This window comes from Cucurbita maxima, unplaced genomic scaffold, assembly GCF_002738345.1.
Source record: "Cucurbita maxima cultivar Rimu unplaced genomic scaffold, Cmax_1.0 Cma_Scf00014, whole genome shotgun sequence".
Taxonomy (NCBI): domain Eukaryota; kingdom Viridiplantae; phylum Streptophyta; class Magnoliopsida; order Cucurbitales; family Cucurbitaceae; genus Cucurbita; species Cucurbita maxima.
In genome coordinates, this window is record NW_019272030.1 from 2,441,953 (window position 1) to 2,457,064 (window position 15,112).

Sequence of the window (15,112 nt, forward strand, 5' to 3'; positions counted from 1 at the left end):
CCACCACTAGTCACCACCCTACTGCCGACGACCATCCCACCATGGCATGTCGCCGACTAGCATTGTCCACCACCAGTCACCACTTACTACCGACGACCACCATACCATGGCAGTTGCCGAGCAGCATTGCCCACACACCAGTTGCCACCTACGGCGGTATGGCAATTACCGACCAACATTGCCCGCCACCAATCACCACCTACTGCCGACGACCATCATACCATGGCAGTTGCCGACCAGTAATGCCCACCACCAGTCACCACCACCTACAGCCAACTACCACCGTACCATGGCAATTGGTCATAGCATTTTAGATATAAATTTAAACTTTATAGTCTTAGTTTTAGTTAATAGTTATCCTTTATAGTAACTCGATATTGGCACATTTTCTAAATTGATTTTTTAAATTTAATATTTAAAATTAAAATCGAACCACCAACCTTAATACCAACGTTTAAACAAAATATGTGAATTTTTCTTTAAAGCCAGAATACCATATTCACACATTCCAAAATATTATTATTATAATAAAATTTACTAAATATGTTCTAGACCGGTTAAGAACTTTCAACTTTTTAGCACCACAATTAGAGTCAGATATAAAACAAATAGTACAAAATGACACGGCTCCATATCTCATAGCCTTCAGCACGCAGGAAAGACCTGTGTGCAACATACTGGTCACATCTTTGTGTTCCAAAAGCCTTCCCAATTGGTCACTCCCATCAAACTTGCCTACTCCGGACTGATGATTAGCTCGAAAGTGTTCGTCTCAACTTGGGAAAGAACGGGGAACTGAACATCAGGATCACATGGGAACCGAGATCGACCATACTAGAAACGGCCCGAGCATAGCCAGGTCTTGTTCAAAACCATTTGCTGCCATGACTAAACTATCAAATGACACCAAAACCGACGACAACGTGGCATGAACATATTATACGAATGTTATAAGAATCCGTATTTGGCATAGCTGCAAAACCGACCGGGTGTGAGATCCATTAGGAATGAAATGGAGATAACATATGAAGAATTTACCTGGAGAAACAGAAAATAACAGTAGATAAAGCACTGCCAACAAGTTCATGCTACTCTTAATTCATTTGATGGTAAGAAGATCCAAATTACATGTGCTAGACCGACCAGACCAATCACTGAAATAACACGGTTTTATAACACATACAAAACAGATACGACTAGATAACAAGATAGGTGAGGGTCTTGGTTACTTTCTCATAGTGTTACTGTCTGTACATGATCATCTCATCATATGAAGAAGTACCAACCTCTGACCAGAATAAGGAACTATGATGACATTATGAGGTTTTATTTCTCAAACAGAATGAGAAAGCTTAGTAGTAGTAGCTAATAATACGAAACCCGCTTCTTTCGAATCAATCAATACTTACTATTTCTCTATGTAAGCCTCTCGCCTATCGTCCCCGAGTAAATTTGCAGCCAATGCCGGAGTTAATTTCACAAAGAAATAGAGCACCCTAATTCCTTGGCAGCAACGTGAAGACCCTCGATGGGCATTCCAGTTACGAGTCGACTATGAGCTTCCCAAGTTAAGCATTTTTCAAGGTCATCTTTCCAGTTAATGGCTTCCATGTCGAAGTACTGAAAAGATGAACTGTGAACACTGTTTATGTTCTTATGTGCAGATCTACCGACATATGAACCAGTTTGCAGAATATCGCGAAGAACTGATGTACTCAAAGTACGGACATGTGCACTTGGATGAGAAAGGCACCGAACCGTAGCTGGTAGACGACACTGTATGAACAAGTTCATTTCTATCAAAGTGCAGTTTATTGACAATTGGGTTGTAATTTCTGATTTTAGGGGTATAATCAATTTAACAAGTCTAACCATGATGTCAAGTTTCCTTGAATCAAAATTTATTTGAGCAACCACTTGAAAAATGAAAAAAATTACCTTCAAAAGGTTGGCAAGACCGTCTGCAATGGACAACCCGGATTCTCCCAACTCCAGCACAGGTCGAACTGCTCGAGCTGTTGCTTCCAGGAGCTGTCCATATAAATGAGAAATTTAAAGACCAACAAGCAACTAAGTTCATAGTGTTACAACTAAAATGTATCTTATCTTCAGTGTTCAATGTTCCTCCCTCCCACTCTTTGATTTTTCACCTCTTAAGAGTATAGGTTGTGCTTTGTTTTTATCCCGAACCTTTCCCCCTTTATGCCCACGTGAAGTCGTGAAATTTTTTAGGTCAGAATTTTATATTCACCTCGAGTTGGGGCAAAGTGCAAGCTTCTCCGTCTACCAGCATTCCATCTGTAGCACGTAAAAGAAGGTCGGATGCACTTGCTAAAGTTATTAATGATTCCAGCGTATCATGATTTCTCATGAGTTCAACAATCAATTTGATGATCCGCTGGTTGATTCTCCACATCTTCTGCCCTTGGTTATCATCTTTAGCAATCCAAGGCTGGAATTCTTTATCAGCCTGACAATCCCAGAAAGCAATAGACTCAACTATAATACATGAAGCATTCAATAGAGAAAAAGCCAGAAATCGTTCGTCTAGCCATAAATCTTTGCTACATGGGAAAAGGCGTTCTCCGCTATTATAAAAAAATTGACGGCACTAACATATTTATTTACCATGAATAGGAATCGTGATAGTTTTAATGAAAATGATATAAGAATAAATTGAAGCAATAAACAAGTTGACTAGAAAATAGACCTGAAGCACAACAGCTGCAGCTGCTTTTGCTGGGGATGCAGATACAACATTGCATAATGCATCGACTACCTATAAAATTGAAGCATATTTGTCAGTCATAATCCTTGCTTACAATGGACAGAAAGAAGGCAGCAGTTAGTTTACCTGTCTCCATCCCTGCAGAGCAGACGTGCCTTCCGCACTGGGTTGAATTTCGGGGGTCGCAATTAACTTGTGCCATAAAAGTGAAACCACGGAGAAACATAACTCTTGCTTCTCTGCCAGAACTGATTTCAAGAGAATTTGTGCACATCCATTGAATCCTATATGCCTATCAATTGTGAGAAAATTTGCAAGTTCAGAAGCATCTAACTGGAAACTCGCTATACGCTTTCCTAATGTGTTTTCCAAGTCAACATTTGAATCTGATGCTCTTTCAAATGAAAGTTTCGATCTAACATGGCATGACTCTTCGGATTTAGGGACAGATTGCTGTCCAGTCTCGAAGTAGACATGATCATCGTGTTGAGTTGGCTTTCGGCCTGCTGAAGACACACAAGAGTATTCAGAAATTGGTGCATGCACTAAGTGCACTTCTAATGGCTCAGCCCTATTGACAATAGATGCAACAGCTTTGCTGTGAATATCAATGAGGTTGTAAAGCGATGAAGCCCGGGTGTAAATTTCTTCATCCCACTTGCACCGCATCAAAACGGAGAGAGCATGCATGCAAGCTCTTGACCGTCGAAATAGTTCTGAAACATGAGCAGCAACCATAGCAGCAGCAACTATTTCATTTGAACTGTAACTCCAGGATGTTCCGAGAGATGAAGGCTTCAGGGAAAAGAGAGCCTCCAAAATTGATAAGATTCTGTGAGTATGGCGAATTGCCGAGTCAATACTACTTTGAAGTTCAAAAGAAGATCCAAATATTTTGACTAACTTGGTCACATCTTGCAAACTTTTAAAACTCGAATGCTTCCTTCCCCGTGACATCAATGGAAATAGCTGCAGTTCACAAGCAAGAGCACAAACAGCAGCAAGAACATAAGAATCAAAAGCTGATACAGGTCCTTGTTTATTCATCCTACTTTTTGTTTCTTTTCTTTTTCTGGACATGTCTTGATCGGGCTCAACCCTTTCTTCTTCCTGAAAATTCCCACTATCGCTTCTTCTTTTCTTTCTTCCGTTCGATTGAGCTTCATGACTTACACAAACAGTTAACACAATAAAAAGTAAACGTGAAGCAAGCTCTTCAGAGGCACACGATTCTAAGAAAAGAGAGTGAACCATCATCCGGAGCTCCGATAGTGAAAGGTTTTTAGAGGCACAGCCAATTCCAGAAAGATATTTGAGTTTCCTTGTACGCTCTGATGAAGTCTCGGATGGAAATGCTCTTTGAAGAATCGCTTCTACCGTAGCAACAAATATCTTCATCAGACATGCTTCGGATGGACTGCCACGAGGAAGATATTCAAGGACCTTAAGAAGTGGTATGTACAGATTCCAAGACAATAGGGGAGGTTGTAGTGGCGTTGCAACAACAATTTCTGGAAGATCAACTGCAGAAGAACTTAACGGAATCAAGCCATAAGCAGCTTCCCAAATGGTACAGATTCTCCATTCAACTTCCAGACCATGGGCACAAAGCATGGATGCAATCCCTTGGGCAGTTGCTTCAATTGTCGCTTCTGCTGCTGGAACTTCTATCTGGAATAAGCCAATAAAGCTTGAATGTTAGAAACTATTATAATTGTAACAGACGAGCATTCATAATATCCTAAGTTATAATTTTGTGTCAAGTGCAGTCCAATAGGTACCTGTCTCCGGTAGGACGATATATAATCACCCAATGGTTCGTGTTGAATTTCAGCTCCCTCAACTTGCCTCAAAGGAGGAAAAAGCAACGCAGGTTGGGAGAGTATCCGGAAAAGTAACGCTGCTGCAGCATCAGCGGCAATACCGACTCGCATTGACATTGCAGTTCCTATGGCACGTAAGAAATGCAAGTGCATCCAGTTCCTAGGAAGCTGCAGTAAATAAAATTCGATTAAGATATAGATGGAATAGAAACATGACAAGTCAATTAGCAACTGTTCCATCTTATCCATACAAATGAAAAAAGAGGAGAAGATACAGACATAGAAGATCCATTAACCAATCAATAGCAATCAGCAGATAATTTTTCCATCAACTGGAGATAATTCCTGGAATTCAATAACTACGTATACCTGTTTACCAACTATGCAAGCAAGCGAGACGAACCATATCTATACCACTTCAACATTTAAATCTTTTCGTGTGTGGAACAAACCCTGCAGTTGGGTTCAATGAAGTTATGGATGGGTACCATATTTTGAATAAAATTAGTTTATTATGTGCCTTATTATATTGGTCTAGTCTTAGACTCTAGGAAGCCTGCAAATTTAAGGAACAAAACAAGAATGTTGTTATATATAGTTCACAATTTTTTATAAAAAAAATCTGTTTACTCCCATCCAACATCACTTCCCTCCTAAATTTTAGAGAGAATATTAAATGAAGTGGAAATTCAAAAAAGAGACTGACATAATTTTATTTTTCTCAGCTAGCTTGCATCTTCAGAAAAGATAATCAAAATCGGTTGATACTAAAACTACATTAATATTTGGGAATCAACCATCAAACCTTGAATTTATTCTCATTGTTTGTTTTCATCCGTTGGTTGGGTAGCTTGCTTTTATGTGGAAATAAGAACTGGTTGCTTTAATTAATAAATGGATAACTTTTTTTTATGAAATAATAAAAGGCTAGTCACCCCTAAGCATCCCAAGGACATCACGATGCAGGAGTTAATGAATATTTTCGTTGTTATGTCTGCTCAAAATTTAATTTTATCATAGGACAGATTTTATTTAACTAAGAAAACTGGTGATAGCAATTATGTTTAACCAACTGGGGCATAATACTCTTGGCTTGCAGGTTTTGTTCAATAATTGAGCAATTGTTCTTTTTTGTCATAAACTTTTTTGCCCTTTTTACCGATTCTTCTACCTTTCTCTCTTTTTCCAAAATCTCCAACAGAAGTGAATAATTTCAAGGGAGTGAAAAGGAAAAAGAAAGTATGCGAAGGAAAATAATAGTATCAACACTAAAACTGGCTTACTCTTATTCCAGACGCATAGTCTTCAGCAGCCCGAAGGAGTTCTACAAGCTGAACAGCCGCATCAAGAGCATCGGGAGCCCATGAAGGAGGTGCTTCTAGAAGCCCAAGAAGAAGTCTTTGAGTAGCACTTGGAGTAGCGATAGCATAATACCTAAGTAAAAAATATATGAGTATGCAAAGGAGGCTAAGTTGAAAATATTTAAAAATTTCATTCATTTCTTTCTTCCAAATTAGAATTTGACCTGTGAAATAAACGTGCATAAGGCTCTAAAGCAGGTAGGCCAGCAACTAGATGCTCATCCAAGGCTGTAGTGGGTGGAGGAAGTAAAAGTGCAGGAACAGCTGCTGCTGTTAAAGTGGCAGTCTCATAACGAGCGACTTCTTCATCACATACACTTAATATAACACCAGCACCATTAGCAACCGCCCATCTTGGAGTTGACGGTACAAGTTGTGGATGCTTGCCAGACCCACGAGATGTAGCTATGAGAAAGAAAGAAAGAAAAAAAAAAAGATAGCATTGAAAGCCCTTGTCTCGATATGGAAATACTAACCAATCTTTTGGATAATAAATTTATATCATACATTAATGGAAGAAGAAAAAAGTAAAATCAAAGAAGAAATTTCATTCAGTTCGTCAAAAGGATAATGGGCAAACCAGTTGTAGGCGGCTTTAGTTCTCCAGCTGCATATTTACCCATAACACCACTACACCTGTCGGATGCAAATCATTGTAAGATCAGGTAAAATAATCTGACAGAAAAATCAAAACAATCACGCTTAGAGCATCAATGGACTTCAACAGTTGAAACACATTTCTTTCCTTACGAATGGATTCGAACTCTTTACAACTCCAAATAAGTTCGGAGTCGAGTCCGAGGCTTAACCACTACCATATCATTGCTAACACTTCTAGTTAAATATGAATCTGAAGAAATAAAAGGTGACCCTCTCTTTTAGAGCGTCCAAGTACACATACAGATTCAAAATTGGTTTCCATGATTGCATATGCACGACAGATAACCTCCCGAGTCCTACTACTTTCGTTGATGTAAATACTAAAATTTGAACATAACTGCTCACCAGCGGAAGTAATCGCTTCTGATGCCTAGAGGTGCCGCAAGCAATATGTCCGTGATCCACGGAGAAAGGGGCCTTAAGGGCTTCCTTTCCTGATTCGAAGGAGTCTGGCTGGGTGCCACATTGCTCGAGTCACTGGTTGTTGTATCGGTGTCACAACCACTTCTTTCTCCTTCCATATTCTGTTGTTCCGTCTTATATATGGGACGATTATAATGAGTCAAAATTCTCAAGATCTCACCACATGCCAGAGCCCACTGTTCAGAGTAATCGTGCTGAGGAAAACAATACATGTGAGGCAACATACAACTCTGAATCTAATCGAAGCTAAAAAGAGAAGATAAAGTAGGAAATCACCATTTAAATTACCTCTGCATCCGGGCAGAATAAGGATATGAAAGATGAAAAGGGAGAACCACTCTTGCAATACACCATAGAACCATCAATAATACAAGAAATAATTGGAAGAATAACCGCATGCCCGTGCTCCGGATGATGAAGAAAAAAAGTTGCTGGACGATATTTTCAATGGTAAAGGGCAATTACTTAGTGCTCAATAGTAGAACATTTAATGACAATGAAATGAAATTTAAACTACTGATGACAAGATAGATTGGCCCTTACCCAAGACATCATCAATGAGGCGCTTTTCCTTCCATGGATAATGGCTACGTATTAACTGCAGCAAGAGTACACATCCATAAGCTACACTCATAACCACTAAAAGTCCTAAGTCTCCACAAAACTTAGGATTTCTCGAGAGTATAATATTCGAGTAGAATACGGGTATGGGAAAAACCTCTGCAATATCCTCCGGAAATTGTTCTGATGTGAACTGACCCAAGCACTCAACATAAGTAGTGATTTCAGCCTAAACGCGAAGGTTTAAGATAGCACGTGTTAGTTACAGCTCAAATGAAAATAAATATAATTTGATTCACAGGAAAGTTGAGTCATCATATCTAAAAGCATTTGACAAACTTTCAATAACCAACCATTTTCCCAGGTTGCACTATCTAAACAAAAGAAAAACCAACAACAAGGCAAAATGTTTTTGAAAAATGAATGGATTCTCAAGTGAATTGGAGAGATGGAAACTTGGCTCACTTTTCTTTGTTGCTCGTCTCGAGGTGGAGTCCAAAACAAGGATGAAAACTGGAGACGATCTATCCACCTTTCAGATGAACTAGCCATCATACAGAACAAGAAAGAGTCTACTTAAATAACCACTGGGAATAGTCCACAATTTCGCCAGCCTCTCATTTACCATCCAAAAGATAAACCTCAAGCTTTAACGTCCAACACCACCGCTACCAGTCAAGAATCAAAATATCGTAACTCAACATCCCAGATAGGCACCCGATTAAGATTAGCAAAATTGAAATAAAAATAAACTGAAAATCAAGGCAACTGGAGCAGCTCCTTCAAAGAAATTTACAAGTATGAGCAGCTCAAAGCTTCCAGTAATCCAGCCTTTCAAATCTGCTCCAGAGCTACCAACGCCTTCAAAGTTACGAAAGAATACGCAGAAATCTGATTTCTGTTCAAAGAGAGAGCCATAAAATCAGAGGAAACGTCGTGAAATGAAACAAATAACCCGAAATTCTATCTAAATGAACCGAAATAGGACAAGAATTACAAAAGAAAATAAACCGATACACATAAATTTATGATTATAACCTAATATTATCATAAGACCTTCATTAAGGAAGCATATGAGCTCTATTTCGAAGGAAAAACAGGGTACAGAGATCTCAAAAATGGATCGGAAATTCAGAACCACAGACAGAGAGATAAATCGTATGAAATTCAACCAGATTAACATCCAGAACCCGAAAGAAAGAGGAAAAGGCCAAAAATTAAAAACGAAAAGACAAAAACAAAATAGAACAGAAACCTGGAAAATTTCAGTCGAACGAGCGGCTGAACAAGCAACTCCGATGGCCGAGGAAGCAAAAAAATTACTGTAACAACTGAGATTGCGATATTCTACAAACAAAAAAAAATATAGGGATTTTTACAGAATTTTTTTCCGCGGCTGAGTTTTGGTTCAAGCGTAGGGAGAGAATGATGAAGAGAGAGGAGAGAGGAGAGAGAAAGCGAGAAGGAAGATATGACAGATCTTTAGCAGGGCTCTAGGCTTAAGTTGGCTGCATACGTGGCACTGATATTTTCCTCTCGCCTTGGGGACTAAGCGCAGTGCCGCGTCATGCCCATCGGGAGAGGTCCATGCATGCCCCCATCCCATGTATACATCACATCGATACCCACGTGGCTTCTTTTTCCTTTTCCTTTTCTTTTCTTTTTTATGGTTTATGGAACTAAAAGCGAAAATTCCGCAAAAATCATAAAAATATTATTCTTCTCCTTTTTTTTCTTTTTTTATATATCACAAAAATATTATTCATTAAATATTAATTTATTCACTTTACCATTTTTTTAATTAAATAAAAATACAATAATTTCACGTTTGTTCTTCACTCGCTTTTGTGTCTCCACGTAATTTCTTCATCAGAGGTTGTTGTCACAAAGATGTTAAATATGACGAAAATATGGCACCATACAGACATACTAAAATTAAGTTACAAATATTTGCTGTCACAAAAATTAATTAAATATATTAAATTGATTATAGTTCCATTAGCTAATATTAAACTTTACTTTAAAAAATTATAAATATGTATATTATATGAAATATAAAATTACTCGACCAAATCAAAATATTATTCTCTCGCAATCACGATTTTATTCTTCTAAATCTCGTTTAAACTCAAAGATTAGAAATTAAAATATTTATTAGGTCATTCATAAAGTTTTTTCTAAAATTAAAGAATATTTTGCGATAAATATTTAATTGTTACACTTTAGTTAATATTATAATAATCCAACTAATTAAATTGTTTAAAATAAATATTCAAATTCTCACGGTAAGATTTTATTCTAAGAAAAGATAATGGAACCTTCATGTATTTAAAACAAAAAATTGAATTATTTTATTTTATAAGGTAAAAATCTAGGAGAAAATAATAAATTGTTGGAAGAATGATAAGGAATAAACGGTATTTATAACTAACTTTAGATATTTTGAGAGTTTTAATCACGTGTGACTACAAAGTATTTATCCACCTTCCTGTGAGTCGTTGACTTTAATGTACAATCTCCGTGAGATGTTGACTATGGTAGTACGTTTTTTTTTTTCTTTTCTAATTTTTTACTTCAAGTAATTCGAGATTTCAAACTTAAATAAGTGACAGTATAACAATTAATTAAAAAAATAAATTATGGTCCGTAAAAAAACATTAAAAAAAATTAAAGTATTTTATAGATATATATATATATATATAGTTTTGACATAATTATTTAATCGTAGTGTAAAATTAATAAGATTGATACTATACTATACAATTTAAATATTTAAATATTTAAAATTAATAAGTGCTTGAAAAAGAGTTGACTTGATTTTGTTATAAAATATTTAAATATTGGAGCTTAGTGGGAGAAGAGATGCATATGGGAAATAGAGGGACGGCCACTTTTCAAAGTGGAGGCACTCGAGAATCAATTCGAGTCAAAAGATGGTAAATTAATTTTTATTGTTTGTGCTTCTCCACTTCATTTGACCTTATTAACAAATATTATAATTTATGAATTTGTGCTTCTAATTTACTAATAATTTATATTTCCTTAAAAGCTTATTTTATTATTAAAAAAATAATTATTTCAAAAATTAAGATTTTGGTTTAAATAGACAATGTCCAATGAGACAGACTTCTAATCGTAGCTTGTACCTCAAAGACCATGGAGGAATATGGGTTTTGATTGTGGTGGATCGACTCACAAACAAAAAGAAAATTGCAAATTTCTTGCAACGAGACCGTTCACATTCCTTAAATGGGTAAAACCCTCTACTCCAATTAGGTATTTAAACCGTGGGTCGTGAATGATAGTTGGCATCAGGGTCACGCTTTGTGCGTGTAGTCAAGCAAGAAAGTTGGGAAATTAACCCGAGGATATGATATTTGTGTTGTCAGTCTTAGTAACAATTTGAGAGTTGAAGCTAGCCTCCTCGAGATTTGAAAGTGTTTGGTGTCAACACGTCATTGGAAGGAGCCTTAACTGTCATGTAAAAAGAACCAAACTAATTTGTTAAGGGCTCGAAAAAACTAAAAAATGGTCAACAAATCATTAGAAAGTGTACAAGATAGAGTGTCTTCTAAAGAACGGCTATCCTAAAAGGAATAATGTTAATGGTATCTCGTTAAATCGTTAAAATATGATCTAACATACGAATAAATTTTAATAGAGTTATTAAACGTTATACAATATTCTCATTTTTTTAATTTAATTTGAAAAGGCATTTAAAATAGTATATCTAAATATTATGCTTTGGATCGTAATGCTTTTGAGTTAATAAAGACGCGATTTTGATGTCCACTTGTATCACACTTCCATCTTAGAATTGTGTTTGATTTTATTTAAAATATAATTCCACTCATATGATTTGTGTAACGCCCCGTGCCTAAGATTTGGATCAGGGTTCAAAATTCGAATTCAGCAACGGATGACTCCGACATTCTCTTACATCCCCTGTAACAGGGTCACAATACCTACTCACCGCTTCTCTTAAGAGTGAAAACAATCCCCACGAGTCATTTAGCATGTTATGTTCTCACTCATATGACATAACTAGGACCTGAAAATCATCTCTTTTTTTTTTCTCTCTTCAGGATACTCGGGAACAACTTCTATAAGTTGGCCAATCCTTTTTTAGGCCAACTCATGTATGGGTCAACCAAGATCGATTTTGTCCTCTTTAAGTAAGAATCGACTTATATCGTCAAATATTAGCGATATAAGGAATCAGACCATCTATCCAAGTGACCTATAAAAAGGTTGACTTGTTTTCCTGGACAATTATACAATTTTCTTATAAAAAATAAATTCATAATTGGGCTATTTTTCGAAATTGATAAAATACTCTACAAAGCCACGGCGGAAATGGCAGGCATCGAGCTGCTTCACCGTACGTGTGACACGTGTTAGATTGGTGGGCAGCAAAATTACGGGCAGGATTCACGGTCAGAGCCTAAAAATATCTTGCCTCTCTAGATATTTTTGTACTTAGTGGGTCCCACACAGCAACAGCCAATTAGAACATAGCTCCAGATATGTACAGATCTTTAAACTCTAGCTTTCTCCTTTCCCCTCTGACGTGGCCCATTACGATGCGAGAAACTTATATCGATCTCGATTTTCGTTACTGGCCGCTGTATCCACGTGGCCCCCACGTTTGTTAGAAGTGGTCCCCACTTCCTATGTATGATATATCTCGAACATGTATGTCATGTCGTGGCTAAGCTATGAAGCCACCGTTCTTACGTTTTCTTTTCTGATTCGTTGGTGTTTTTTTAATTTTTTAATCTTTTTCTCATCTGTGTGTGCGTTCTCCATTAATTTATAATTTTCTTTTATTATTGAAGTTAATACGGTCTTTCTAATTTTAATTTAATTTAATATTTGTAGTTCGTTTTATTTTAGTTCCTATACTGGAACTCAAAATTTTTCCTTTATATTTTATTAAAAAAATAAAACTAATTAATACTCATTATTAATTTAAGATTATTTGTTTTTTATTTTAAAAATGCGCGGAAAAAACATCTCGGGTTTCAAAATAAATACTTCAGCAAAATTTAATTAAAATATAAATTAAATTTAAATTTAGAAAAAAAAAATGGGGATAAATGGATTGACTCAAAAGTAAGATATATTTGTGTGAATTTTATAATACAAACGGTCGTTGGTCGGCTAGTCGGCACCGAAGGAACTTGTCAATTATTTTTTATTTTATTAAAATATATATATAAATGGACATGACACATTCGCGGTAATTATTTCCTCAGCTTATTTTTTATATAGCTTTTATATCTCTTAATCGAGTTTTTTTTTTTTTAATTAATATTCTTTTAAGAAAATTTTTAAAAAAATATTAAAGAAAATATCGATAATTTGTCGATACACATGGGATGTTAAAAAAAATGTTATTACGACCAAAATATCCATACGTTTGATTGTGTTTTTTTAAAAGCGTTTTTATCTTCAATTTATTTAGTTTACTTTTGTACTCAAAACTGGTATATTAACGTGAATTTACATGAAAGAATCAGTATTAATTACTATGAACTAATAATTTACTTTTAAGTGGTTGTTGAAGTTGGTCATTCACAATAGTCGATGGTCGTCAATTTGGTCGCCAAATCGTTAGTGGACATCCATCGAGAGTGAAGATCGGTAACTAACAACTACTTTGACAACATTGGTTGGTGACCATTGATTAGTATCGATGATTAGTGACCAGGATTGTTGACCACCAATCATTTCCAAATCGGTCGTTTGTCACTAGCTATTGGCGACAAGTGGCGGTTGATAATCGTTGTCAAACGATAGTTGTTAATTGTTAGTTTTGATCCACGATAACCAACCATAAATCACAAAAATGGTTGTTGGTCAATGATCATAGTCTCAATTGAAGTCATAGTCGTCAACCATTAGTTGTTTCTCATGGTACTATAAGTGTCATGACAAACAATCCAAATCAGATACTTTGACCAATAATAATCCATCACCAAAGTGGGCGCTAGTCACTAATCACTGCTTTGATTATCAACTCAAATCCTTAGACACTAATTATAGTGGTGGTTGCTTGACGTGGGTGATAACCGTTGGTGGGCATAGGCGACTAGAATTGGTGGTTGACAGTCGACGGTGGCCCAATGAGAGTGAAGTTAAAAGAGATTTTGGTAGGGTATTAAATATTCAACCAAACACTATAAAACACATGTTCAAACAAATCGTACGATATATCCTTTTCAATTTAACTTTGACCAAAATAAGATTACGAGAATATTTAGTTTTTATTTAATTTATACTCGAGGTTAAATTCAATATTATTTTTATAATACCATTTAGAAATATATTTTTAAAAAATGAATTGATAGACATTATGTAAATTCAAATTTAATATTAACGAATTTTAACAAATTTAAAATACCAAATTTATAAAGCAATGTGAATTTTCTCCAAATATTAAAAAAGAAAGCGATCGATGTTAATAGCTTCAAGCTTGTTGGAGACGGGTTAACGGGAAAGAAAAGCGCAAACCAAATCATTATATTCCCGTTTGATCAGACGACAAGTCGGTGACTCACCGTCGTTTGGTCCAAAGAAAAGACAGGCGAATGAAGAAAGTAAGAAACGTGTCACGACCAGAAGCGAACACGTTGAGCCGTTTAATGGCTGTGACCGTGACCTATGAACTGTCGCTGTCGAGAAAACTGAAAAAGGTTGGACGGTCCAAGATAACTAAAGCGCACAAATAACGGAGGGCCTCGTTTGCCTTCCAATAGACTGCCAGGTGCCAGTAGCCAATAGGCATCCTTCTTGTTCGGTGAGAAAATAAAGTATAATTTCCCTTTTTTTCTAATTATTATAATTTAGACGTTTGGTTCAATGTGCATTACGTGGAGCTCTCCTATTTAATCACGTGGAGACGACAATTTATGTTAGCATAATTAGGTGGGCTCGACACTCTTTTAATAAAAATATTAAGTTAAATTAATAAAAATAACTAATACACTTAGTAATTTATCTAAAATATAACTATAAATTTTAAAATATTTTAATAATACTCTTTAATATTTTAAAAAACATAAAAAAATACATTTACCTTTTATTTCAAAAAAATATTCTTAAATTTTTAATGGTATTTAGAAAATACATTAATTTTTTAAAAGAATTTAAAATATTTAAAAAATATCCATGATAAAGTACGTAACTTTATAATATATATATTTTTTTAAATATGTTACCATCAAAACATCTCATAAATTATCTCTCGACTTTTTATTTAATTATTTTTTAATATTAATGTTATTTGAATAAAAAATTAAATGTGTTTTTTTAACTTATTAAAAAAGTTTTATTAATAAAAAAAATTATACCTCAAAAATATTTTTTAAACATTTGTCCAATAAATTATTGATTTTTTATTATATTTTAAAATTCGTGAATATTTTGATGAATTTTTTTTTTAGAATTTTATGTTGGTTTATTTGTAACTAATGTCGAATATGTTACATAATATTTGAAAATTTAGGGATTTGTTTTATTGGGTCTAATAAAAATAATTTTTTAACGATTTC

At 35.3% G+C, this 15,112-nt stretch overlaps 1 protein-coding gene across 4 annotated transcripts; it reads right to left on the reverse strand.

Annotated features, from left to right (window-relative positions):
• Nucleotides 1–555: 555 nt before the first annotated feature.
• Nucleotides 556–9,025, reverse strand: LOC111489349 (protein GIGANTEA-like). 4 transcript variants are annotated; one of them, XR_002719361.1, is made up of 17 exons: nucleotides 8,812–9,025; nucleotides 8,353–8,454; nucleotides 8,022–8,224; nucleotides 7,714–7,785; nucleotides 7,539–7,593; nucleotides 7,284–7,426; nucleotides 6,918–7,189; nucleotides 6,493–6,548; nucleotides 6,077–6,317; nucleotides 5,835–5,985; nucleotides 4,510–4,719; nucleotides 2,855–4,399; nucleotides 2,711–2,779; nucleotides 2,252–2,470; nucleotides 1,939–2,031; nucleotides 1,410–1,776; nucleotides 556–973 (listed from the first exon to the last, which is right to left on the reverse strand). XR_002719361.1 is itself a non-coding variant. In XM_023137526.1 (16 exons), the coding sequence occupies exons 3-16, from the start codon at nucleotides 8,109–8,111 to the stop codon at nucleotides 1,477–1,479; spliced, it is 3,516 nt and encodes a 1,171-aa protein (XP_022993294.1). In that variant the 5' UTR covers nucleotides 8,112–8,224; nucleotides 8,353–8,454; nucleotides 8,812–9,025; the 3' UTR covers nucleotides 1,068–1,476. The 4 variants fall into 4 exon arrangements, 2 of the variants coding, with proteins under 2 accessions (XP_022993294.1, XP_022993295.1); XR_002719362.1 differs by having other exon boundaries at nucleotides 556–1,038; XM_023137526.1 differs by lacking the exon at nucleotides 556–973 and having other exon boundaries at nucleotides 1,068–1,776.
• Between the last annotated feature and the right edge of the window lie 6,087 nt (nucleotides 9,026–15,112).